Genomic DNA, 26,322 nt, shown 5'->3' with positions numbered 1-26,322 from the left:
AATATCTATTCTCAGAAATCTTGCCAAAGAACAGCTAAAAATTCAAATGGCCAAAAAGAAAGATTTGGTATACTTATGCCATTCGGGTATGATACCAGAAGCCCACCATAGTTTTTATAAAAATATTTTGGCACAAGATGATGTACGAGAAGAGGACAACAACTACGGTAAAACCTGTCAGCAACGGCCACTAAAAATGAAAGAACTATTGGCCGATATAGAAAGGTGGCCGGTATTGCCAGTTTTTGTAGTCTAGATATACATAATTGGTTTGGGGAATGTTTAAACTGGCCGTTAGTACAGGTGGTCGATGTTGGCAGGTGGCCGGTAACACAGGTTTTACTGTAAAAGTAAATGTGTCTACACTTTTTACAATTTTCTCCGTGCAAAACTGTTGTAACTTTGAAATTCTAATACTAAATGTGTAGTGATTAACAATTTTTTCCGTGCAAAAGTGTTGTAACTTTGAAATTCCTAATTTTTTTTGCATTAATATTATTTTATTTAAAATTCTATTTTTAGTTAATGTAACATAGGCTGAAAAGCATGCAAAATCATAATTTAATGTTAATTTTTCTTAAAACTTGTGTCTTATTTCACCGATATTAGCACGAAAATAAACAAAATCGTCTTTATCTCGAAACTTACTTATTTTGACTTACTGCAGTCTTGCACTGAGGGTGCGATATATTAAAGAAGGCAGTGTTAAAGTCCCGTGATTTTTGAAGAAGATTCTGCAATGTGTTGTTCTTCTGAGGCCAAACAAATATCTTATAGCTCTTTTTTATAATTTAAAATAAACATCGGATTGGGCAGCTGTACTAGAACCCCAAAACGTAAGACCATATCGAAGATGAGACTCGAAAATACGTTATTTTTCAAGATGCTAAATTATTGATTTCCTTTGAAACAGATCTTATAGCACAGCAAGCTGAGGCTAGTTTCTTACGTAACAAATCGATATGAAGGTTTTAAGGTTTCTAAAAAATACCAAAAAATTTACCAGAATCAACGGTACTAATCTGGCTGTTGCAAGGATTGAAGATTTCCTTTATAGGATAATGCTACTGTTTTATCTAAGTTAAAAGAGAGTAAATTAGAGTCGGACCAGGTTTTAACTGTAGGTAGATCAGAAGTTATATGTGCATGAAACGTTGCAATATCAGAGTTTTTCCAAGTGATACTGGTATCGTTAATAAAGATAATAGTCCAGAAAGCCACTGCGCATCCGCTAGGAAAAATATTCTAATTCGGATTTTTTGCCCAATCTTACTCAAAAAGGACCCCTTTTAACAAATTTGCATGTTGCCAGGACCAAAAGTTGGTCAAAAATTTTTTAAACGTTTTTTTTGTTTTTTTCCTAAAATTCTTTTTTTTGCATGGAACAACATTTTTTTAGGCTTTTTGGATCATTCCAAACAGAAAAGGTCTTTAGTGACTTTTCTCTAAAATGATAGTTTTTGACATATAAGCGATTAAAAATTGAAAAATTGCGAAATCGGCCATTTCTAACCCTCAAAAACTATGTGAAAAACTGAAAATTTGAATGTTGCCAAGGTAGGTAGATATTCTTTAAACATCGATTGATGAAATCCCGAAGAGTTTTTTGCAATACAATATTCAAAACTTCTTTGTTTTTTAATTGCTAATCAAGCGTGCGCGACACTATTTTCCACCGTTGCATGTGTAATGTGTATGCAGTATGGTGCAAATGAAAGGAATAAATTCGTTATTTCGTAAACCGGCGAGTTTAAGGAAAAATCCCGAAACAGGTCGATTTTTATTTTTAAGTTATGATATTGTGACATATATGGTATACTAGTGACGTCATCCATCTGGGCGTGATGACGTAATCGATGATTTTTTTTTAATGAGAATAGGGGTCGTGTGCTAGCTCATTTGAAAGGTTCTTCAATTCTCTATTCAGTAATATAAACATTTACATAATTATTTATACAGGGTGTCCAATAATTTAATTTTTTTGTCAATTTGCCAAATGATTTAATTTAATAAAAATTTTTTGGACACCCTGTATAAATAATTATGTACACGTTTATATTACTGAATAGAGTATTGAAGAACCTTTCAAATGAGCCAGCACACGACCCGTATTCTCATTTAAAAAAATCATCGATTACGTCATCACGCCCAGATGGATGACGTCACTAGTATACTATATATGCCACAATATCATAACTTAAAAATAAAAACCGACCTGTTTTGGGATTTTTCCTTAAAGTCACCGGTTTATGAAATAACGAATTTATTCCTTTCATTTGCACCATACTGTATGTATACACATGCAACGGTGGAAAATAGTGTCGCGCACGCTTGATTGGCAATTAAAAAACAAAGGGGTTTTTGATATTGTATTGTAAAAAACTCTTCGGGATTTCATCAATCGATGTTTAAAGAATATCTACCTACCTTGGCAACATTCAAATTTTCAGTTTTTCACATAGTTTTTGAGGGTTAGAAATGGCCGATTTCGCAATTTTTCAATTTTTAATCGCTTATATGTCAAAAACTATCAACTTTAGAGAAAAGTCACTAAAGACCTTTTCTGTTTGGAATGATCCAAAAAACCTAAAAAAATTTTGTTCCATGCAAAAAAATAATTTTAGGAAAAAAACAAAAAAAAAACGTTTAAAAAATTTTTGACCAACTTTTGGTCCTGGCAACATGAAAATTTGTTAAAAGGGGTCCTTTTTGAGTAAGATTGTGCAAAAAATCCGAATTAGAATATTTTTCCTAGCGGCGGCGCAGTGGCTTCCTGGACTATAAGGAAAAGTAGAGGACGCAATACTGAACCCTGTGGTACCCCACATACAATGTTTTTGAGACTAGAGTCTGTAAAATTTGCTCTAACCAGTTGTTTCAATTATCCAAGTAATATACACTGAGCGTAGTAAGAAACGTTCAATAGCTGTTCCCATTCTCTTTTGAAAATAACTCTGCGATTCAAAAACATATTTCGGTGTGCATCACTTTACGATTTGAAAGACAAAAAAAAAATTGAAAATAAAAGTTGACAAAAGTTTAAAAGCGTTTTTCTCAAAACTGTTTTTTTTTCAAAGTCGGTGGAGTTAGTAACTCAAAAACTACTGGACCGATCCACCCAAAATTTTGCATATATTTTCTTTAGACTTTTTGTGATTTATTGTTTATTGCTTATTTTTTGTTCAACAATAATAAATAAATTGATTTTCACCCTTTTTTTACAAAAAAATTTGGTTGTATTGACTTCTGAGTGATACCAAAAAGTCAAAAATCGTTAAAACTAAAAAACTCGACAGCGTTAACTCGAGAAACTCATAAGCTAATAAAATATTTTTGAATTTTTTGTTTGGATGATCCAATGATGAGTTCTGATGTCTACCGCAAAATCCATTTTTTATTTTTTTTTTAATTTGCCACCGTTGGCTTATTTTTCAATATTTTCCTTGAATTTTTTTTTAAATATTCTTTGAATAGCAGCTAATCTGGAAAGCTCAACGTAGGTGGCGCTCGCGTAGTTGGAGGTCACGTCAACTTAGGTCAACATTCAAATCAATCTATTTCTAAGTAAATATTGCATAATTTGTTTCGATTTGTGAATAAAATTTGAGAAAATAAAATGCCTCAATGTTCTGCTGTGCATTTGTGCCTATCGAGAACATCAGGACACAGGTTTTTCAAAGATATTATGATGCACGTATCTACAATATAACATTTTGTTGAAGCAGATTATGTATTGCACCTAGATTCGACTGTAAAAAATAGAATACTTCACTATAAAACTCAGATTAAAATTTATTATAAACGCGCGAATTAAGATATGCAATATTAAATACATTCACACTGTTGCCACATCTACAATCGCTTTTTATGGAGCGAAAATATAAAAAAAAATAAAATTTAAAATAATAGTATAGAAAAATGTGAAAAAATAATTTGAAATAATTCTCAAGTTCTCAATATTTTGTAGTGACTAAAACATACCTGACCAAACCTAACCTAGCGTAATCGAAAATAATATAAACAAGTTAATAACTGAAAATTTAAGTTACATATTACCTTTAAAATTACTAAAACATAACCTGATCAAACCTAACCTAATCGAAAATAATATAAACAAGTTAATAACTGAAAATTAAAGTAACCCAGTACCATTCAAATATTCTTTAGTGACTAAAACATAACCTGATTAAACCTGACCCTAAATTTTTCTAATTTCAACTTAAATTTAAGGTTACCTTTCACCTAGACAAACACCAAAATAATCATACTTAATTAAATTAACACATTCTATATTCCCATAAAGAATTATAATTTTTTTAAATAATGCAACATTGCAGAATCAACTGCGCTCATCCCATGCTAAACCAAATTTACACCAAATGCGCAACTGTCACGGCCGCCATATTTTGAAAATATGTGAAAATATCACATGTTTAAATTAGATAAACACAAAAATTAATGCTGAGCGCACTCATTTGTGAATTTTAAATTGATAAAAACGTAAGGCAGATATCATATACACAGTTGTCAGACTAGTGGGAGGAGTGAGTCAATACGAAATAAAAATTTTTCGCTGTGTTTAACATTCGATAAGGGCTTCTTTTTTTTCAGTAACTCTCACATTCCTTCTCCTCAATTCGTTTTTGAACGCACAAACAGTCCAAGATCCGTATTTTTCTGCCATCATTTATTATTTATTAAATCGTAAACAAAAACACCATATACAAACTTCACGAATTGTCAAAACGTTGACCCCCAACTACACTAGCGGCGCCAAGCGGGAGCAACGGCGTACATAGCTGCCATTGTACTGAATATGCTTACCTACTTAATTTAAAAATAAAATAATTCTACCATACTTAAAACAAAATTCACAAAAATGTTTTAAATGTTGAGATCAACATAACGCCCCCCCCCTAATAGACCAAGAGGCAGCGCTAAAAAATCTCTTTGAATTTACTAAAGCTAGATTTTTCACAGTTAATTACTGTAATTGTGTAGAGAAACATACTGCGGTCGGTCAAGCGAAACGTAGAACAGGGGTTACTGAGAGGGTATCAAAGTTGCTTTCCTACGAAGGTAATTATTTCCATTTACTAAGGCTGAAAATCAGTACACACATTCTAAATTGAATACAAATAAAAGTTATTATAGTCGGCCAGCTGTATGACGGGACAGAGCCGGTCGGTCGGCCCCAGTGAATGTACAGGGTTATTCACTATATTTTGACCCCCTTGTAAACTGCTTTATTTACAGAAGTAGAAAAAATGTAAAATACAGAAGCTATTCGATTTTTAAATTATGATTTTGACATATATATCGTACTAGTGACGTCATCCATTTGGGCGTGATGACGTAATCGACTATTTTTTACATGGGAATAGGGGTCGAGTGCTAGCTCATTTGAAAGGTTATTCAATTCCCTATTCAGCAATATAAACATTAACATGATTAATTATACAGGGTGTCCAAAATTTTTTTTTAATTAAATTCATTGTTTATTTAATAATTCAATTTTTTTTTGGACACCCTGTATAAATAATGATCTTAATGTTTTTTTTTTTAATTTTATTTTATTTGGGATACAGACAGGACAAACCCATAAAAGTATCCACTACAGAATTTCAGATACATTTACAATTTTACAAACTGATATATAACTACAAACTAAAAGTAAAAATATTCATTGAAGTTAGAACATAAATACAGAAAATGATATAATATGTATGAACAAAAGAGAACAAGAAAAAACAGAAAAAAAAATGAGAAAATAAGCGATAACAAGACTGAATACACCAAAAGCGTTTCAAGGAAGTGATTCTTCAATAGTTTTTTAATCATATCCGCTTTATGAAAGAAGATATCAATATCCACAACGCTAGACAATTTATTATAAGTATTTGTCATTCTATGAGCAGGTGAATTTAAAAAGTAATTTGTGCATGCTTGGTCCGTAACAAAAGTATAATTATTTCTAGTAGTGTGGCTTGGAGTACGAATTTTCAGGAAATTTATAAGGTCAATACAATCTACATTATTATTTAGGACCTTGTGAACAAATAAGACATCCACAATTTGTCTACTATGCTCAAGAGAAATTATTTTTAAATTAGAGCGAATGCGTTGTCTATCACTATCAGGATAAAATTTCCTTTTACAATAGGAAATAAACTTGTTTTGAATGGATTCTACTTTAGAGATGTATACCGAATAACGCGGATTCCAAATAATAGAACCAAACATTAAAATACTATTGACATATGCCATATATAACGTTCTAATGGTAAAAGGGCTTTGTAACTCAAAACAAGTTCTATATATGAAGCCCAATTGCTTACTGGCTTTTCTAGTAATATTAGAGATATGTTGATCAAAGAGTAGCTTACGGTCCAAAAGTATACCAAGATCTTTAACGCTTTCTACTGCATGCAATACACACTTAGAAATTTCATATGTGTTATAGTTTAAGTCAGGGCTGCTGCGAGAAAAATGTATATAATTACATTTTGAAACATTTAAAAACAGGTTATTTCTTACACAATAATCAGATAAATTGTTTAAGTCTTCTTGAAATTGAATTCTATCATTAGGACATGAAATACAGTGATATATCTTTAAATCGTCGGCATACATAATAAATTTAGCAAATTTAAAACAGGCAGAAATATCATTAACATATAAATTAAAAAGTAAAGGACCTAAATGGGACCCCTGAGGCACTCCTGACGTAGTGATCACAGCATTGGATTTAAAAGCTCCTAAAGTTACTTGTTGTGATCTATTTCTGACGTATGAGTCAAACCATCTTAATAAATTACCATGTATACCGATTTCAGATAGTTTCAAAACAAGAATCGAATGATCGATTTTATCGAAAGCTTTACTGAAATCAGTATAAACTGAATCAACGCTTTTTCTGTCATTTAGACTTTGAAGTATGTATTCAATGTATAAGAATAAGTTTGTATCGACTGAACGTTTTTTCATAAAGCCATGTTGTTCAATATTAAGTAGGTTTTTTACGTCATAATAAAGAAAATCAGAAATTATACTTTCAAATACCTTACTAAAAATATTTAACTTAGAAATAGGTCTGTAATTTTCAACTTTGCTTTTATTTCCGGATTTATGAATTGGAATAATAAAAGCATTTTTCCATTTATCAGGAAATTGACCGGCATTAAGTGATTTATTAAACAACAGAAATAAAGGTTCTGTTAAACATTGTTTACAGTTTTTAATAAAATCAGTAGGTAGCTCATCTGGTCCAGGCCCTTTATGAGGTAAATTTTCAAGTTTATTTTCAATAATTTCGCGAGTAATAGTATATTTACAAATATTTAAAGGCGTGGTAGTGTAAATATTACCAAAATTGCTAACATTACTAGGTACAAAAACAGAAGCAAAGTAATCAGAAAATACGTTACAAATTTTCTGTACGTCAGTAGTAGAGCCCTGAGCAGTAAGCAAACTGTTTGGAAAACTATTGGAATTTCTCTTATTTTTTACAAATTGCCAGAAATATTTAGGATTTTCAGTAATATTGGTTTCAACGTTAGTTAAATATTTTTTATAATCTTCATTTATTAAGAATTTAGATCTGCCCCGTAAAATTTTGAAGGTTAAATAATCTAAATTATTGTTGTATTTTTTCCATCGACTATGAAATTTAAGCTTTTCTTTAATAACTTTTATTGTAGAAGTAGAGAACCAAAGAGGGTATCTTTTATAGTAATTAGGATATGTAGGTACATGCAAATCAATGATTTTATCAATAATATTATAAAATAAATTTACAGCTTCATTTATATCATTTAACTTAAATTTAGTTTTCCAGTCAACTGCATATAAAAGACGGTTAATTTCATTAAAATTCGAGAGTTTAAAATTTCTTCGAGATTGGTTTAAAACCCTAGTGCAAATATTAAAAGGAATATCTACATCAAACTCTAGAGTATTGTGATATTTATCCTCGGGAACTAGTGGATTCGTAGACAAACATACATTTTTTATCAAAAAACTATTGTTAAATATAAGGTCTAAAGTATTTCCTGATTTACTGACATTTGGGTTGTACTGAACCATACCAATTAAAGACATGGTGTCAACTAATAAGCTTGATCTAGGATCATTATAATTACTTGGTTTGCAGTGGTCATTCCCATATAGTAACCATTTAATTTCAGGGAGATTAAAGTCTCCACAAATGACAAAAATATCATTAATATTATTTAGGTAGATATCAACAAGCTTATTACAAAACAAATTTAATGCAGCCATGTCTCTAGGAGGTATGTAAACACAACCCACGTGTACTTTTTGTTTATTCCGAGGAGTGATGGTGACCCAAACATCTTCTGCTTCAGAACACCAAGACTCCTCGGAACAGCTAGTAAGTTCCTCGGACACAGCTATAAGAACACCTCCTCCCGTAAGTTTGCTAGAAGAACTTGTCTCCCTATCCCGTCTATACACTTTATAACAAGAAAAAATTTCTTCACTTAAAATTGATGTATTCAGCCAGGTTTCCGTTAAACAAATTATGTTTTGTTCACAATTAAGAATATTGCGAAATACAATGCTAACTTTTGAATTTAATCCTCTAACATTACACCTCTAACATTAATCCTCTAACATGTTTATAGTACTGTATAGAGAATTGAATAACCTTTCAAATGAGTTAGCACACGACCCCTATTCTCATTTAAAAAAATAGTCGATTACTTCATCACGCCCAGATGGATGAGGATATAGGTATATATCGATATAGTACGATATAGATGTCAAAAAATCATAATTAAAAAATCGAATAACTTTTGTATTTAACATTTTTTTCTAATTCTGTAAATAAAGCAGTTTACAAGGGGTCAAAATATAGTGAATAACCCTGTACATTCATTGTTGCCGACCGAACGGCTCTGTCCCGTCATACAGCTGACCGACTATAATAACTTTTATTTATATTCAATTTAGAATGTGTGTACTGATTTTCAGCCTCTCAGTAACCCCTGTTCTACGTTTCGCTTGACCGACCGCAGTATGTTTCTCTACACAATCACAGTAATCAACTGTGAAAAATTTAGCTTTAGAAATTCAAAGAGATTTTTCAGCGCTGCCTCTCCGTCTATAAGGATGGCTATGAAAATATTTTGATAGGCAAAACAGATGAGTCAACGTGGACCTAGATTCGGATCTTAGACTATTATATGAGTACTTACTTTTTGCCAGAAATCCATGGCGAATCTCACGAACCAAATTTCACATTCTTTGTACTCAAATCGATGGATGATCGTGGAACTGGTTTCTCCTTTTCTCAAATTCTCGTCTTCCAAACGACCTGGTTTCCAACAAACGATGCAATTCTCACAGGATTTGCTGAGTAAGAAGTCTCCGAACCATTTTACACAATCTACATAGTTCCTAAAAAAACAACACGATACAGTCGAACCCGCTTATTGGAATAGCCTTCGTTCTAAGCAAAAGTATCCCTATAACCGAGTTATTCTAATAACCCATCATTTGTGGCTAGTAGAAACATTTTGGGACCTCAAATTTCTATTCCTTAAAGCGGGATATTCATATAACCGGTATTATAATAAGCGGGGTCCACTGTATTTATAGTGGGTGATTAAATTATTAGGGCTACCTAACTTGAGCTTATACGGATGAGCAATAATTGCTCTAATTTAGGAATGGGTCAATCCGTAGAATTAATGGAGCAATATACAGTAGATTTCAAAGGGCACTACAGGAAGAAGACAACAGATGGTCATATGGAATATAAACTAAGCGACAAAATTAACGAAAATGGGACATGTTAGGGAACATACATAAACTACGTCGTAAAAATTTCGGACTTTTTAATACCCTCCCCCCCTTCCATCGTAAAGCGTCGTTTACAGTTGACCCCCCCTCATATCGACGTCGCAATTGCAACTCATGACCCCCCCTTTTAGTGATTTTTTTAAAATTCCATGATATTTCTGGATTTTTTAAAGTTAGCCATCAAAGTTTATTTACTTACTAAGCAGTTCATTAATATCCGCGTACTTTTTTCTCTCAATTTACTGTACAACTAATTAGCTTTATATTACATTATTTGACGGTTTTTGCTGTAAATTTTAAGGAGCCGTTTGGATTGACATGAAATTTGGCATACGCATAGCCAACATGTCAAAGAAAAAAATTGATATTGTGCCGATGAGTCCTTTTGCCCTGGGGGTGACTTTCACTCTCGCGGGTGAAAATATATATATGTCCAAAATAAGTTCGGAATTCGATAAACTGGCTAATTCCAAGCAATTTTTATTCTATACAGCTTTTTCACTAAGTCAATATTTTTCGAGTTATTTGCGAGTGAATATGTTCATTTTTAACAAAACAAACACGTTTTTAGACAATTTTTCGCAAATAATTCAAAAGTAAGTATTTTATCGAAAAAAATATTCTTAGCAAAAATATAGCTTGTAAAAAAGTGAAAAAAATGGTGTACACATGAAGTCTCTACACCTAGTAGAAGCAAAGTTAGAGCTAAAGAAAAATGGCTTCATATTCGCCAAATTTCAAATAAATATATTTCAGCGTTAAATAACCAAAAAATGAAGCACTTTTTGTAAAAAACTCATTATAACTGTTTTAAAGTAAAAAGCTTTATTTCTATTTTTATAAAAAAAGATTCTAGCATGTAATGTAATGTGACGAATTTCTAACTGAGGCCGGTCCTGCCCCTAGCAGTCAACAAACAACAGCGACACGTCATCGACGAGTAATGTCTCCGTTAATCCAGAAGTTTTCCGATGATAGGCGGAGACCTGCCTCAGGCCTTCCAAATGTTCTCGAAGCAGAGCCGTATCTATATAAGCGGATGATTTTTAAGCAGCAGTCAGTCAGTCAATGAACGAGCCCCGACGCGTGATATAATTGTATTCGAATCGGATTTAATGAAATGTATATATTAGTTATCGAAGTTATTATGTTTAGTTAATTAAATCATAAATTTGAGTTGTAAATAAATTAGATGTGTTAGTTGGTGTTATTTGTAATTATTAAAATAAATAAGTGATGTAAATAAATAATATAAGTAAGTCTTCCTTTATTTAAATTAAACTTAGTGCCTAAAGATATAAATAAATAAAATAGTAGAGTCAATCGCGTAACAGTAAGTAAGTTACGCTCAAAATACAGTTGGTCCCTTTTGATTTGGCAAAAAAAAATCGGGAAAATTACCCCCTAATTAACAACTTAAATAAAATTAATCGTTACCGCTTCACCAGTTGCTTTATGTATATTGTGTGTATATGATATGTAAGTTTCAGGTTTCATTTATTCAACGTGCTCATTTTTGAAAAAAATTTGTTTTAAAGTAAAATTTTTAATTTTGAAAAAGAATGCTTTATTTCAAAATAACTTAAAAATTATTAGTAATACCAAAAATCTCAAAGAGTAATGAAATGTACGTTTTTCTTTTCTGGATATTTTATATTTTTTGTTTTCCTGTTAAACAAAAATTGGTTATGCTATGGCTGCTTAAAGTTTGCATACTAGTGACTAGTTCAAGCCATTTTAACTACAGCCTTTTTAAAAATAAGCACTTTGAACCGATGAAACTTACCGATCGTTTAAAGATTAAATAAGCAAAGTAACTTGTGAAGCGGTAACGATTAATTTTATTTGGGATGCTAATTAGGGGGTTGCTTTTCGCGATTCTTTTTACCAAAAAATAGAAGGGACCAACAATATTTTGAGCGTAACTCACTTACTTTTAATGTTAGAAGTTTTAAAAAAAAAATAAACCTTTTTTTCAACACTTTAAAAAGTTATAAATTAATGTTCCCCAAAAAGTGTTCCGTTTTTTGGATATTTCTCGATGAAATATTTGATTTGGAATTTGACGAATAAGAACTTACTTTTCATTAGCTACAATTTTGATTCTACTGGGTCTACAGACTATATATATGCACAATTTTTTTCACTTTTTCATAGTTATATTTTTATTAAGAATATTTTTTTCGACAAAATACTTAATTTTTGAGTTATTTGCGAAAAACCGTCTAAAAACGTGGTTATTTTATTGAAAAATTAACATATTCACTCGCAAATAACTCGAAAAGTATTGACTTGGTGAAGAAAGTCTATAGAACAAAAGTTGCTTAGAATTACTCAGTTTATCGAATTCCGAACTTATTTTGGACATATATTTTTTCACCCACGAGATGGGGTGAAACTCACCCCCAGGGCAAAAGCACATATCGGTGCGATATCACTTTTTTTTACTTATTAGCTATGTGTATGCCAAATTTCATGTCAATCTAAGCGGTTCTTTAACATTTAGAGATTTTGCAATATTTTACCGTTAAAGAACGTACTATTATTGGGACAAAAGACAATACTTTTATCGGAGTTCCGATATGCTTTCTTAACTGCTTCATATAAATCTTCATACTTATTCTGTTTTGATTTCAATACCATTTCTTTTATTAAGTATAAATACAATGTACTAACTAAATAAAATAGAATATTTTATTTCTATTCATTCTTGTAGAATTGTCTTACACAGAGTATTCAGCAAATAAATGAACAGTTTAATATTTATTGCTTCCAGACGTTGTTCTTTATAGAAGCGTTTGTTTAAATACATAGAACAATGTTTTATTGTTTGTTATTCTGTACAAAACTGCTAGCAATATTATTAAGGCTGTGAGTAATAAAAACGAAATGAAAAGTATGCGATATAATTCTAATTCTTTAATATATCCTAATTCTTTTTAATTCTAAAATAGGGTAATTTTTTTATATTCGTGAACATCAAACGACGTCGGACGTACACTCATGGCCCCCTCCCCCCTGTAGTATACCGTCGTAATAAGCAAAGACCCCCTCCCCCTTTTCAGCGACGTAGTTTATGGATGTCCCCTTAGAGGTCTCGAATATCCTAAACCTGTTGTCCGATTTGAGTGATTTTTTTAAAGTGTGTTATAGTCTTATTATTTTAGAAAATCGATGTTATAATATTGTTCCTAGACAGGTAAATGTCATTTTATACCGGGTGTAACAATCATACTGTGTTTTTCCTTAAAGTTTGGAACACCCTGTGGAATATAAAATATTAAAATTAAAACTCATTTGTAGCCTCAGGCTTTCAGGTGGTCATATGGAATATAAACTAAGCGGCAAAATTAACGAAACGCCTTAAAAATGGGACATGTTAGAGGTCTCGAATATCCTAAACCTGTTTTCCGATTTGAGTGATTTTTTTTTAAGTATGTTATAGCCTTATTATTTAAGAAAATCGATGTTATAATATTGTTGCTAGACAGGTAAATGTCATTTTATACCTGGTGTAACAATCATACTGTGTTTTTTCCTTAAAGTTTAAAACACCACGTGGAATATTCTAGCATATATAAAATATTGAAATTAAAACTCATTTGTAGCCTTAGGCTTTATTAACATTTTTTTTATTCATTTGCTCATGATGAATAATGCAAAAGTTAGGTACGTTAACAACTAGCCATGTTTTTCATCAGTAAATCCTCATTTTCTGTTTAATAAGCAAGCCCAAAGTAGGCCATGTTTTTCATCAGTAAATCCTCATGATTAGTTTAATAAGCAAGCCCAAAGTAGGCCATGAGAAATTAACAATTTGATAGATCTCAAATTGTTAACAGTCAGAAAGTGTTTGTTGTGAAAATTAGTAGATTTATTATTTAAATAATAAGGCTATAACATATTAACAAAATCACTTTAGAAAAAATAACAAATCGGACGGTTTACGAAATTCAAGACACCTAACATGTCCTATTTGTAAGGTGTTCCGTTAATTTTGCGGCTTAGTGTAGTTTTATAATAAATAACATTCAACGCATCTTGTAGCAAAAATATAGTACCTATGTATGTCTCTGGTTGAAAAATCTGGAAAATTTTCCTTTAGACATTCAAACGGCCTGGTATTGCGAGAAGCATTCCATGAGTAAGAATTCTTTATAGTGTCTTTCATTGTTTCCTTATCCAGTCGCCAAAGCTTCAAAGAATGGTCCATACCACAAGACATAATCCTATTACCGTTCAGATCAAAATCCTAAAAAAAATAATTTGTTATTATTGATGAGTAGAATTAAGTAAATATGCAAATTGCATATTTTTCATTAAAAATGCAAAAATGTCAAATTTTGCATATTTTATAAAAGTGTATAAAGTGCTTATATCTAAAATTTTAGTTGTAACTACAGATATTCATGTAAAGGGTCGTTTAAACACAGCGATAAATCAAACAACTTATCAAGGTCAATCGAGTTGTTGCAACTTATCATTGTGTGTAAACGGTGCATCGCACAACTTATCAAAGTTGGAGTTGGGTTGAAGGTGGTATCGCATTGAATCGCAGCGTCTAAACAGTGTTTCAACTTGTCATCACAACTAGTTGCTGTGACTTATCGTTGTGTTTAAACGACGCTTAACAAATCAACAAATAGTTTGGAAATCCCAATACATATTTAATTGTGTTTCAATATTTCTACACATCTAATTTTTGGTATCGTAATGTAATAACTAATAAAAGATGCTTATAGTTTTGTCTTTGAATTTAAGGGTTACGAAATCTATCTCTAGGTAAAAAAATTTATTTTGACTGTCAATTTTAGAAACCACTTTTGTTGTTAAATTTAAACTGTGAACGTGTGTCTTTGCAATTGAGAGCCAGAGTGGGCTAACTGATTTTAACATTACTTTACATAATCAAAGAAAATGATCAGAGAGAAGCTAACGATGTCCGATTGTTTTAGTCGTTTTATGTTGACCAAGAATCATTATTGGTTAACATAACATACAATTACTTAAACAAACGGACATTGATAGCTTCTGATCATTGATTTGAAAATTCCGAAAAAAAAACAGTGCTTCAACTTGGATTAAACTTTACTATAGATATGGATAAGGTTTCCTCCTCAATTTGTGGCAAAACCGTAAATGCCTAGGTATTATGTGTTATTTTATTTTTACACAGTGGTACAAAAGTAAAAACAAAAACCTTTTTTTTATACTATTTAATTTACACAAGGCTGATTCGCAATATATCGACATACAGGGTGTCCCAAAAGTAGCGGAACGGTCGAATATTTCGCGAAATGAACATAGGAACGAAAAACTGAAAAATAGGTTTTCAATATTTTTTAAAAATCTGCCAAATGACACTAACACCACCCCCCATTGCACACCATGGAGGTGAAGTGGGGGGTAACTTTAAAATCTTAAATGGAAACCCCTATTTTTTATTGCTGCTTTGGATTTCTTACGTAAAAATAAGCAACTTTCATTTGAGACATTTTTTCTAATTGTGGATAGATGGCGCTGTAATCGGTAAAACGATTTATCGTCGTAGCATAGGTAAATTATAGAAACGGTCTAATATCTCGTGAAATGCACTTCCAAATGAAAAATCAAAAAACGTGTGTTTAATATTTTTTAAAAATCTATCGAATGACAAGAAACACGACCCCCACTCCATACCTTGGAGGTGGGGTGGGGGATAACTTCAAAAGCTTAACGTTTTTTATTGCAGGTTTGTATTCCTCATGAAAAAATAAGTAACATTTATTCGAAACATTTTTAGAATTGTTAATAGAAGGGGCTATAATCGGAAAAATGTGATTTATTCTGATCAAGATTTGATTATTTAGTCAAATCTCCAATAAAAAAATCTGGGTTGCTATTTAAGATTTTAAAGGTACCCCCACTCCACCCCCTGGAGGTGGGGTCGGGGTCGTCTTTGGAGTCATTCGATAGATTTTTGAAAAATATCAAATACATGTTTTTCAAAATATAACGGAAAAGATTCCTCTCATTGGCTGTATACCATAATAAAAAACTTACTAAGGAAGTAAAACTTCACTTGTAGGTAGATGGTATATAAATTTATTAAAAATTTTATCTAAAAAGACTCAAATTGGATTGAAGTGGGTACATCTATAGTACAAAACACAAATGTTTTCGGACCCATCAGTCCATCATCAGGTTGAAACCTAAAATAAGCAAACCACTGTATAAAAAGGCCAAGTTGAAATTTTGACTGTCAGAAAGTTAGGAAAAGTTAAAATATGTGGCTACTTACTTTAGATCCAAAGTAGTTGGAATTAGCTACATAGATAGGTCAAAAGACCTTATTACAATAATTAGGCCATTTCGGCTACAACAATGTCGACAATAAGTCGATGTTAAAAGAATATAGAAATGTAGTGAGACTATAGTCCAAGACCAAGATCAAGACTACACTATAGTCTCACTACATTTCTATATTCTTTTAACATCGACTTATTGTCAACATTGTTTTGTACTATAGATGTACCCACTTCAATCCAATATGAGTCTTTTTAGATAAACATTTTAATAAATTTATATACCATCTACCTACAAGTGAAGTTTTACTTCCTTAGTAAGACATGTTTTTCAGTTTTTCGATCCGATGTTCATTTTGAGAAATATTAGACCGTTCCGCTACTTTTGGGACACCCTATATATTTCTTTTAGTAGGTACTTAATTAATTATATGCTTTTAATTGATGCCCATAGTATTTCTCATTAAATATAATAGTGCAGTCACTGAAGGTGGATATGAGCTATTACCTCGTTGAACCTCCATCGATTTTCATGAAAATTTTTGAGTGGTTAGAGGATACCCCAAGGAACCTAATTGACATGGTGAAAACTTGTGATTTTACCCTGGGGGTGGATGCCACCCCTTTTCCTGGGTGAATATTATTTTAATAAGAATAATTGTAATTATTTTTTCTTATATACCTCCAGAACGCTTCAATTTAGAAAAACGAAAAGTGATGCGTATATTTATCTTCCAGATATAAATCGATTTCATCCATTGCGAATTTATACAGGGTGTCCCGAAAAGATTGGTCATGAATTATACCAATTATACCACACATTCTGGGGTCCAAAATAGTTCGATTGAACCTAACTTACCTTAGTACAAATGTGCTCAAAAAAAGTTACAGCCCTTTGAAGTTACAAAATGAAAATCGATTTTTTCAATATATCGAAAACTATTAGAGATTTTTTATTGAAAATGGACATGTATCATTCTTATGGCAGGAACATCTTAAAACAAAATTATAGTGAATTTTGTCCACCCCATAAAAAAAATTATGGGGATTTTGTTCCCTTAAACCCCCCCAAACTTGTGTACGTTCCAATTATTTCATTATTGTGGTACCATTAGTTAAACACGTTTTTAAAACTTTTTCGCCTCCTAGTATCTTTTCGATAAGCCAGTTTTTATCGAGATGCGGCTTCTTTTTCAATATATTTACGTAAAACTTTTATGCGGGTTTTGTTCCTTTAAACCCCCCAAATGTTTGTGTACGTTCCAATTAAACTATTATTGTGGTACCATTAGTTAAACACAGTGTTTTTAAAACTTTTGCCTCTTAGTCTTTTTTTCATAAGTCACCTTTTATCGAGATGTAGCTTCTTTTTTAAAATATACCTAAAAATGTAAATTATAAATACATTTTCAGATTATTAACAGGTCTCTATAATCGTACTTTACCATATTCAAATATGTGGTGGATTCGAGAGATATTCAAAATATCTCGATAAACACTGGCTTATCGAAAAAGTACTAACAGGCAAAAGAGTTTTAAAAACATTGTGTTTAACTAATGGTGCCACAATAATAATTTAATTGGAACATACACAAAAGTTTGGGAGGGGGGGGGGGGTTTAAGGGAACAGAACCCCCATAAAATTTTTATCGGGTGCACAAATGTCACTTCAATTTTTTTTAAGATGTTGCTGCCATAAAAATGCCACATGTCTATTTTCAATAAAAAATCTCTGAGAGTTTTCGATATATGAAAAAAAATCGATTTTCATTTTGTAACTTCAAAGGGCTATAACTTTTTTGTGTGCACTATTGTATATAGGTAGGTACGGATGGGAAAAACCTACCGGTTATAACCTAAAACCCGTTTTTTTACTCCGCAATAATCGGTTTTTCCGGTTGTTTTTTTGTCCCGGTTATAACCGGTTTTTTTATTTTAAAGTAATAACCGGTGAAACCCCAGATAAGTGGAAAAAATAATGAATTCAGAGAAAAAATAAGAAAATTTTTCGCAGCTCGCACGCGAACGATCAAGTTTAAGCTGACTGAAATTTGACAACACAAAGAGCAATGTAATTGTAACCTACTGGGTATTGGCTTTTGACTAAAAAACCGAAAACCGGTTTTTGTAGTAGCTGGTTTTTTTGACCGGTTATAACCGCCAGGTTCAACCATAGGTAAAAAAAAAACGGTATAACCGAAAACCGGTGTTTTGTCAACAACCGCCATCCCTATAGGTAAGTGAGGTTAAATCAACCTATTTTTGACCCCAGAATCTGTGGTATAATTTATGACCAATCTTTTCGGGACACCCTGTATATTTATTATACATGATATAGCCTTGCAAACGTTATTCACGACGATGCTTCCGATAAAACACATGTTAAAGAGACCCTCTGGCACGAAATAAATCATTAATTCTAGTCCGCAATTCCGAAATGGCAGAGGGTGGATCGGTCTGACATATGTACGCATCAGGTGGCGTTAAGTCAGGTGAGTGACGATCTCCCAAAATGATCGAGCAGTATTCGAAGAAACTGCTTGGCCGTGTGACAAGTTGGCCCGTCCTTATGAAACCATTGCTAATATTGACCGTTTTCGCGACCTTTTCTGTATGTCCAAAATAGTACTTATTTATTTATTTTATTTATTTATTGTTCATACATATGACCTGGCCTCTAGTTACTAATCCAGGTCGTTTTTTTCCTGATGGGATTACAGATATTTTTTTTATATATTTTTACATTTTTTACTAAACTACTAAATCTATTTTTACAATTAATAATTTGCCATAATCTATTAATTACATTTAACAAATTTAAAGAAACAATATATATTTGTTAAAATATTTTTGGTACTATCAACTCCCTTCTAAGTTATAAAGACAGTCCCTCTATTTTCAGAAGAGAGTTGGTAGTTTCTTTTTAGTTTAATGAATTGTTTATTGAATTATTATTTTTATTTATTTATTTTATATTGAATTATTATTATTATAATTGTGAATATCTATTTTTGAATTTATATTTTATTTTATTTATTTTAACTTTATCTTACTCAACTTCATCAGGGTTGGATTATTTGTTGTCTTCTTCTATTATTATAAATTTCTTGTTGTTTTTTAGTAGACCAGGGCGCATCTGTAAAAATATTAGAATATTTGGACGTTGAGAGGTGACTCAAATTTTTTTGCAGAAATTGCTTGAAAATAACTCAAATAACAATATTTGAGTTATCCTCCCTCTCAAAAAGGTCCGGAACATTGTTTAAATAATCAAAATGTCAAAAAATTAAGGAAAATTTCGATTTTTTTCTTCGTTTTTTGATTATAACTTTAAAAGTATTCATTTCCGAGAAAACTTGTACTGACATAAAAGTTGCGTAATTAAATTTTCAACAATATAGAATTGGTTAAAAATTTAAAAAATAGTCACCCTTGTTGCAAAATAGCAATTATTGCGAAAAAAACATACAAAAACAAGTATTCGCATTTTACGTTTTTCAACCATTTATACTACACTTAGGACCTTCATATTTCATTCATAGAAACTTTATGATACAGTAAAACAATACTGTAAATTTAATTAAGATTGGTTAAATAGATTTTGCAAAATAAATTTTGCAATCTAGCTTTCGCAAAGAAAATTCATTTTTTCAAAATGTTACAGGACTGAAAATAAAGCAGATAGCAAGTTGAAATTTTTTTTGCTTATAGAAGTGTACTGTACCTTTCATTTGCAATTTACAAAACTAAAATCGATTAACTATCACGGCGTCAGGAATTTTTTTAAATAAACATTAATTATTGGTGCTACGCGCAGGACAGCGGATAGTTTGCTCTGATTGGGCATTCCAATGACCTTTGATAATGATTGATACATTTTAATTTTTATTATATTTCGATATAAATAAATAAATTTGTTTATTGCAAAATAAAAACACATACTCTATCCTTTGAAATAACACTTTTTTTAGCAAAAACTTTCTTTGTTGATATATTTTAAATTAGAGAATAAAAGTTTATTATTTTTAAACATATGCAATTGTTTAAACAATATTTCACAAACAATAATAAAATTAGTTTGATTTTTGTGGAATTAAAATATTAAAATACAACAAAATATAGAGTAAGAAAATAATATATTAGATAAAGATTGGAAGAAATTTTGGTGGAAATCAACTTGTGTGAATTCTATACCGCTGTCCTGCGCGTAGCACCAAAAATTAATGTTTATTTAAAAAATTTCTTGACGCCGTGGTAATTAATCGATTTTAATTTTGCAAATTGCAAAGGAAAGGTACAGTACACTTCTATAAGCAAAAAAAATTCAACTTGCTATCTGCTTTATTTTCAGTCCTGCAACATTTTAAAAAAATTAATTTTTTTTGCGAAAGCTGGATTGCAAAATTTATTTTGCAAAATCTATTAAACCGATCTTAATGAAATTTACAGTGCTGCTTTACTATATCATAAAGTTTTTCTGGGTAAAATATGAAGGTCCTAAGTGTAGCATAGATGGGAGAAAAACGTAAAATGCAAATAATTGTTTTTGTGTTTTTTTTTTCGCAATTATTGCTATTTTGCAACAAGGGTGACTATTTTTTAAATTTTCAACTAATTCTATATTGTAGGAAATTTAATTACGCAACTTTTATGTCAGTACAACTTTTCTCAGAAATGAATAGTTTTAAAGTTATAATCAAAAAACCAATAAAAAAATCGAATTTTTCCTTTCATATTTTGACATTTTGATTATTTAAACAATGTTCCGGACCATTTTGAGTGGGAGGATGACTTAAATATTATTATTCGAGCTATTTTCAAGCAATTTCTGCAAAAAAATTTGAGTCACCTCTCAACGTTCATCTCAAAACAGATCCGCCCTGGACCATAGATATTATTTCTGTTAGATTGTTTAATATTCCAAAATATTCTTCATTTTGTAATATATCTCTTATTTCAATTCTTTCTAATCTTCTTCTCATTTCTCTATGTTCTTCATTTTCTATAGTATTTTCACAATGTAACACTATATGTTCTGGTGTACCTAGTTCTCCACATTCACAATATGCATCATCTTTTAAGTTAAATCTTTCCAAATATGTTGGGTACGGTCCATGTCCTGTTAAAAAGTGTACTAAACCTTGTTTTGGATTAAAATAATTTGGAATGTTTTCTAATATTGTTGTTCTGAAGCTATTTTCTTGTGGCATTTTTACAATTTTAACTATTTAGAATGGGAAATAAGCCACAATATTATTAAAAAATGATTTTTATTAACGTTTCGACGCCCAAATCGGGTGCCGTTGTCAAAATATCAGAAACGACGATTGGAAGGATAAAGACGAACGACGAAGTAAGACTGCATATTCTTGCTATAAACCGTATTTAGATGTTCAGTGTTAATTACCGTTCACATTAGTTGTTACATTATCCTTGTAATTACGAGTTCTACAATAAAGTATTTGTTGTATCCTAAAATCGACCTGCAAGCAATAAATCAACCCTAGACAAACAGAAGAAAAAGCCTACATTTTGGACGAAAGACGAAAGGAAGAAAAAAGACAACTGGAAGACGAAAAGAGACGAATGCAAGAAGAAAAACTACGATTGGAAGACGAAAGACGGGAAAATGATGAAAGACGAGAAAAGAGAAACGACGATTGGAAGAAGTCAGAGAAAAGTCGAATTGACATTAAGACGCTGATGATATGGGGGCAGACGGCCTTTTTTATCAGAATAAAGACGAACGACGACGTAAGACTGCATATTCTTGCTAAAACCGTATTTAGATGTTCAGTGTTAATTACCGTTTACATTAGTTGTTACATTATCCTTGTAATTACGAGTTCTACAATAAAGTGTTTGTTGTATCCTAAAATCGACCTGTACCCAAATAATCAACCCTAGACAATCAGAAGATAAAAGCCTACATTTTAGTAGTATTTTGTATTTTGACAACGGCACCCGATTTGGGCGTCGAAACGTTAATAAAAATCATTTTTTAATAATATTGTGGCTTATTTCCCATTATACATAGTTAAAATTTTCTAATATTGGTATAAAATTGTATAAACGTCTAGATTTTGTTGAATTTTCCCATTCATTTGGTCTTTTTCTATTTATTATTTCTTTTAATTCTCTTTTATTTCTTATATCTAATCCTATTATTTGTATTATTTTTTCATATTTTTCTTTTTTTAGCCAATAATTACATGCTCTTTTTTGTGTTTCTAAATGCATTGGCATTACTCCAGTTAAAACTGTGAGTGCCTGTGTTGCAGTTGTTCCAAATGCTCCCGTCATTCTTACAAGAAATCCTCTCTGAGCTCTATTTAATTTTTCTGCATTTTTTTATTTATTAATCTATGTGCCCATACACTTGAACCGTACCCTACAATTGATGCAAGTATTGTACTTGGTATATTCTCATCTGTCGGAACGAAATTCTATATTCCTTCTGTGCTAGACTAGCAATGCTATGCATGATCTTTGTTGGCCAAAATAGTACTGCACGATAACAATTTCCTGAGGCGCCTAAAGGCGGAGATAGATATCTGCGCCGCGAACTCCGCGCCGCCACAGTGGTGAATTTTGCCGAAAACCTGGCCAAAATGCAAAAATTTAAGTTTATATATTCCGAGAAATTTTATATGAATGTTGTCTGTAGGTTTCGGAGGATCATAAACGGCCGTTGAGGGTACAACAATACAAGCATATCATATATTTATATTAGTGAAAAGTTGGGATTGAACGAAAGCGGACTGAATAAAATTAAAGTGTGTTATACAATTGAGGCATTGTTAGGTTTTCGTTTAAAACTATAGACGTGTATTATTTTGTTATTTTATAGTGCATGCTATTTCTTGAGGTAAGTGGAGTATTTCAATATACTTTTTAGATTTTTTTTCCGAACATAAACTTTATTTACAACATATTTGCATAATGATGGCAAGAATCTTCAATCGTTTTCTGTTTACCAAGTTTTAAAATGGAAAAAGTAAAAAAGTCAGCTTTGGTCAGCAAAGATGTTTTGCTTAATAAATAATACAATATGTATACAGGGTGTTTCATTGGGAAACGGAAATACTTTAACGGTGAATAGAGGTCATCGAGCCGGTTTTAGATATACTACATTTTTTGCCCTACCGACTTTTATAACCGAGTTACAGAGTGTTTTACCGATTTTGCCTATTTCTTTCCTAAGCCATAACTTAAGAACCACCCTGTATATTTTTTTGATATTTGGTACACATATGTCTCATTCAAAACCCAAACGACCGACATACTCACCATAAGAAAAATCCAGGTCCGGATTAATAAAAAATTATAAAGTAATTGTGACCTTAAAACAACACCCTGTATATTAAAATTTTGAAAATCTGTTTGCATATTTGGAAAGAGCACAAAAAAATAAGTTATACGGTTCGCTTCAATTTTTCGGCCAGACAATTTTATGACGTTAATTCTGAAATTATATCGAATTTTTTAAGAACTCTGACATTAAAAAGCTGATATTATTAACTTTTAGTTATAAATTATTAAAGTTAATGAATAAATACTCATTTTAAAAATAATCAATACTTATTTACCACATTGGAACGACCCAATTACTAATGAAAACAATAATCCAGGTCCGGATTAACAAAAAAATATAAATTAATTGTGACCTTGAACCAACACCCTGTATATTGAAATTTTGAAAATTTGTCTGCGCATTTTAAAAGAGCATAAAAACTGTGATTAAATATTTATTTTAATTTTTTGCGCCGTTGATTTAATTACATCAATATTGAAATTTTAAAGGTTAAAAACCAGGTGTTATTAATTTTTAAAAATTTAATGTTATTGAATCAATACTTATTTTAAAAATACTTAATACTTATTTACTACGTTGGCTTCATGGATACTATGGATTTGTAGCTGTTATGCACATCATTAAAAAATAGAATTGCGAGAATTGGGATATTTTAATGATTTAGTAAATTATTAAAAAAAACAGCTATATCTAATAAAAAAAATTCGTATAAACAATTCAACAATTTAACATAAATTAAAAATATTTGAACTATAACAGTTGCTCAAAATGTCCGCCATTTTGTTCGATGCATTTCCTTGCTCGTTTTAAAAGATTTCGAATCTATTTTCTAATTACATTGGGATTGTTCTTAATTTTTCTGACAGCTTTTTGTCATCTTGACAGAATTAATCGATATGATTTCAAAATTGCCGTAATTAAATTATCTGCGCAAAAATATGACATGCACCTTTTAACGCAGTTTTTTATGCTATTTTAAAATACGCAAACAAATTTTCAAAATTTCAATATACAGGGTGTTGTTTCAAGGGCACAATTACTTTATATTTTTTTGGTTAATCCGGACGTGGATTTTTCTTGTGATTACTAATTGGGTCACTCCAATGTGGTAAATAAGTATTGATTATGTTTAAAATGAGTATTTATTCATTATCTTTAATAATTTATAACTAAAAGTTAATATCTGCTTTTTAATGTCGAGAGTTCTTAAAAAATTCAATATAATTTCAAAATTTATAACGTTTAAGTTTTCCCAGTGTAGAATTTATTTCAGTTTTCATTGCTACATGGATTTTAACTTATTTCCCTGTAGATTCCAGAATCTCTAGTGCCGTGTTTTTCTTAGAAACACATGTGTCGCTATCCAAAATGTGAAGATTTGATATGCTTTTAGGTAAACTAAGTCGTTAATGCTTCACCCTCGAGTCACAACTCATCTTAAGTATTAGGTTCGCTAAGCCCTTTTACGAGTGGTAAGGAAATCTGTTCTTGAATATCTCTCACAGTTTCCCATAATTTTGATTAGTTGAAACCCCACCACTATCAAAGGACGCCAAAGGTTCATAAAAACCACAAATTCTTAAAATTCTGCATCATTTGTGAGTTGAGTTAATATAGTCATTATGTGAGATAAAAGTTTGTTCGTGTATTGTGGGCCCCGCCGATTAGGCAGGTAAGAGTATTAATGATTGTTTATTGGTATGTACAATAATTGTACAATTGCGTTTTCTATTTTTTTTAAAGGGTCCACCTTTCACCTTCCACCTATGCATTATGTTGTCCAGCTGCTATTTTATGAACACTGTTAAATACTATTATTCTTTCGACTGTGTCGTAAAGTTGAATTTCTTCATGGCCATCTTCCACACCTTGAGAGCCCGCCGGCTTATAAAGGGCCATCCTACCCTCTAACAGATGTTTTAAGTAAGTCACTCATCTTTTACTTATTGAAGAAGTTAGTAGAGACGCCTTTATTATGTCCAGGGCAAGGACAATTTTGTGTTCTTTCGTGAAATAAGTTCAATGACCTAAAGTTTTCGCCCAGTTTGTGATAGTGACATTCTGAAAAGTAGGTCATACTTTTAGTATGAAGTTGATGATTATTTTTTTATTTTTAAATGGGTGATCATTTAAACTATAAACATTTACATTATGTAGATATTTTTCTGAGTATTAGAGTGTTATTAAGTATTGTTAGATAGGTATAAATATAAACAAAGAGCTCTTTCTTTTTTTGTTGTAAGTGAACGGTAAAATTTCTAGTTTCTATTTAGAGTATGGATTTTTTATTTTTTCGAGTAACTTCAGTTCATTTTTTTTTGAGTTAATAATTAATAGTTATATTCGTTTATGTCTTATAGATTAACGGTTTAGGTATTTTTTGGTTTCTTAATTTTGTTGTTGGCGATCTTATACTGCGTATACACTGTACGTATTGTGTAAATATTGAGATTTCGTAGAGTATTTTAATAAATGTTACATTGAAACTTACGATGTCGTATTTTATTTAATTTTTTTACAGCTCAAGATTAGTACATTGATGTCTTGTCGTAGCATTCTTGCTAATTTGTTATTGTTGTGTTATGTTTCGTTAATTATTGTTCCTTTGAGTATTTTTTGGTCAAAATACCTGGCGCGCTATATTTTCGTTTGAGTATTAAGTATTTCCGTTTCCTTAGAGTCCAAGTGTCAAACCATCAGTTAATATTATCTATTTACCTTTTGTCTATCTTCGTTTCATTAGCTCTATTCGCATACCATTGTTTATTCATTTAACACCTTTCATTGTAACAGAAGCCCAACACAAAGAACCATGCCCACATCTCTTCCGACTGAGCAACGTGGCCATTGTTTCGTCAATGTAGGCGATTGGACCTTTCTATCTTCGGTCATTCCTTG

The 26,322-nt window shown here is 31.1% G+C and overlaps 1 protein-coding gene across 1 annotated transcript in view; it reads right to left on the bottom strand.

Moving 5' to 3' along the window:
• LOC114336189 (polycomb protein eed-B) overlaps window positions 1-26,322 on the bottom strand; it is an 85,228-nt gene that overhangs the window by 21,605 nt on the left and 37,301 nt on the right. The window contains exons 5-6 of the mRNA XM_028286519.2: window positions 13,887-14,077; window positions 9,219-9,420 (exon numbers count right to left, since the gene is read on the bottom strand). Coding sequence (XP_028142320.1) covers window positions 9,219-9,420; window positions 13,887-14,077 — 393 coding nt within the window. The remainder of the gene's footprint in view (window positions 1-9,218; window positions 9,421-13,886; window positions 14,078-26,322) is intronic.

Source organism: Diabrotica virgifera, chromosome 9, assembly GCF_917563875.1.
Source record: "Diabrotica virgifera virgifera chromosome 9, PGI_DIABVI_V3a".
NCBI classification, from domain to species: domain Eukaryota; kingdom Metazoa; phylum Arthropoda; class Insecta; order Coleoptera; family Chrysomelidae; genus Diabrotica; species Diabrotica virgifera.
The sequence above is the reverse complement of the archived record's forward strand: the minus strand, read 5'-3'. Positions and strand labels throughout refer to the sequence as shown.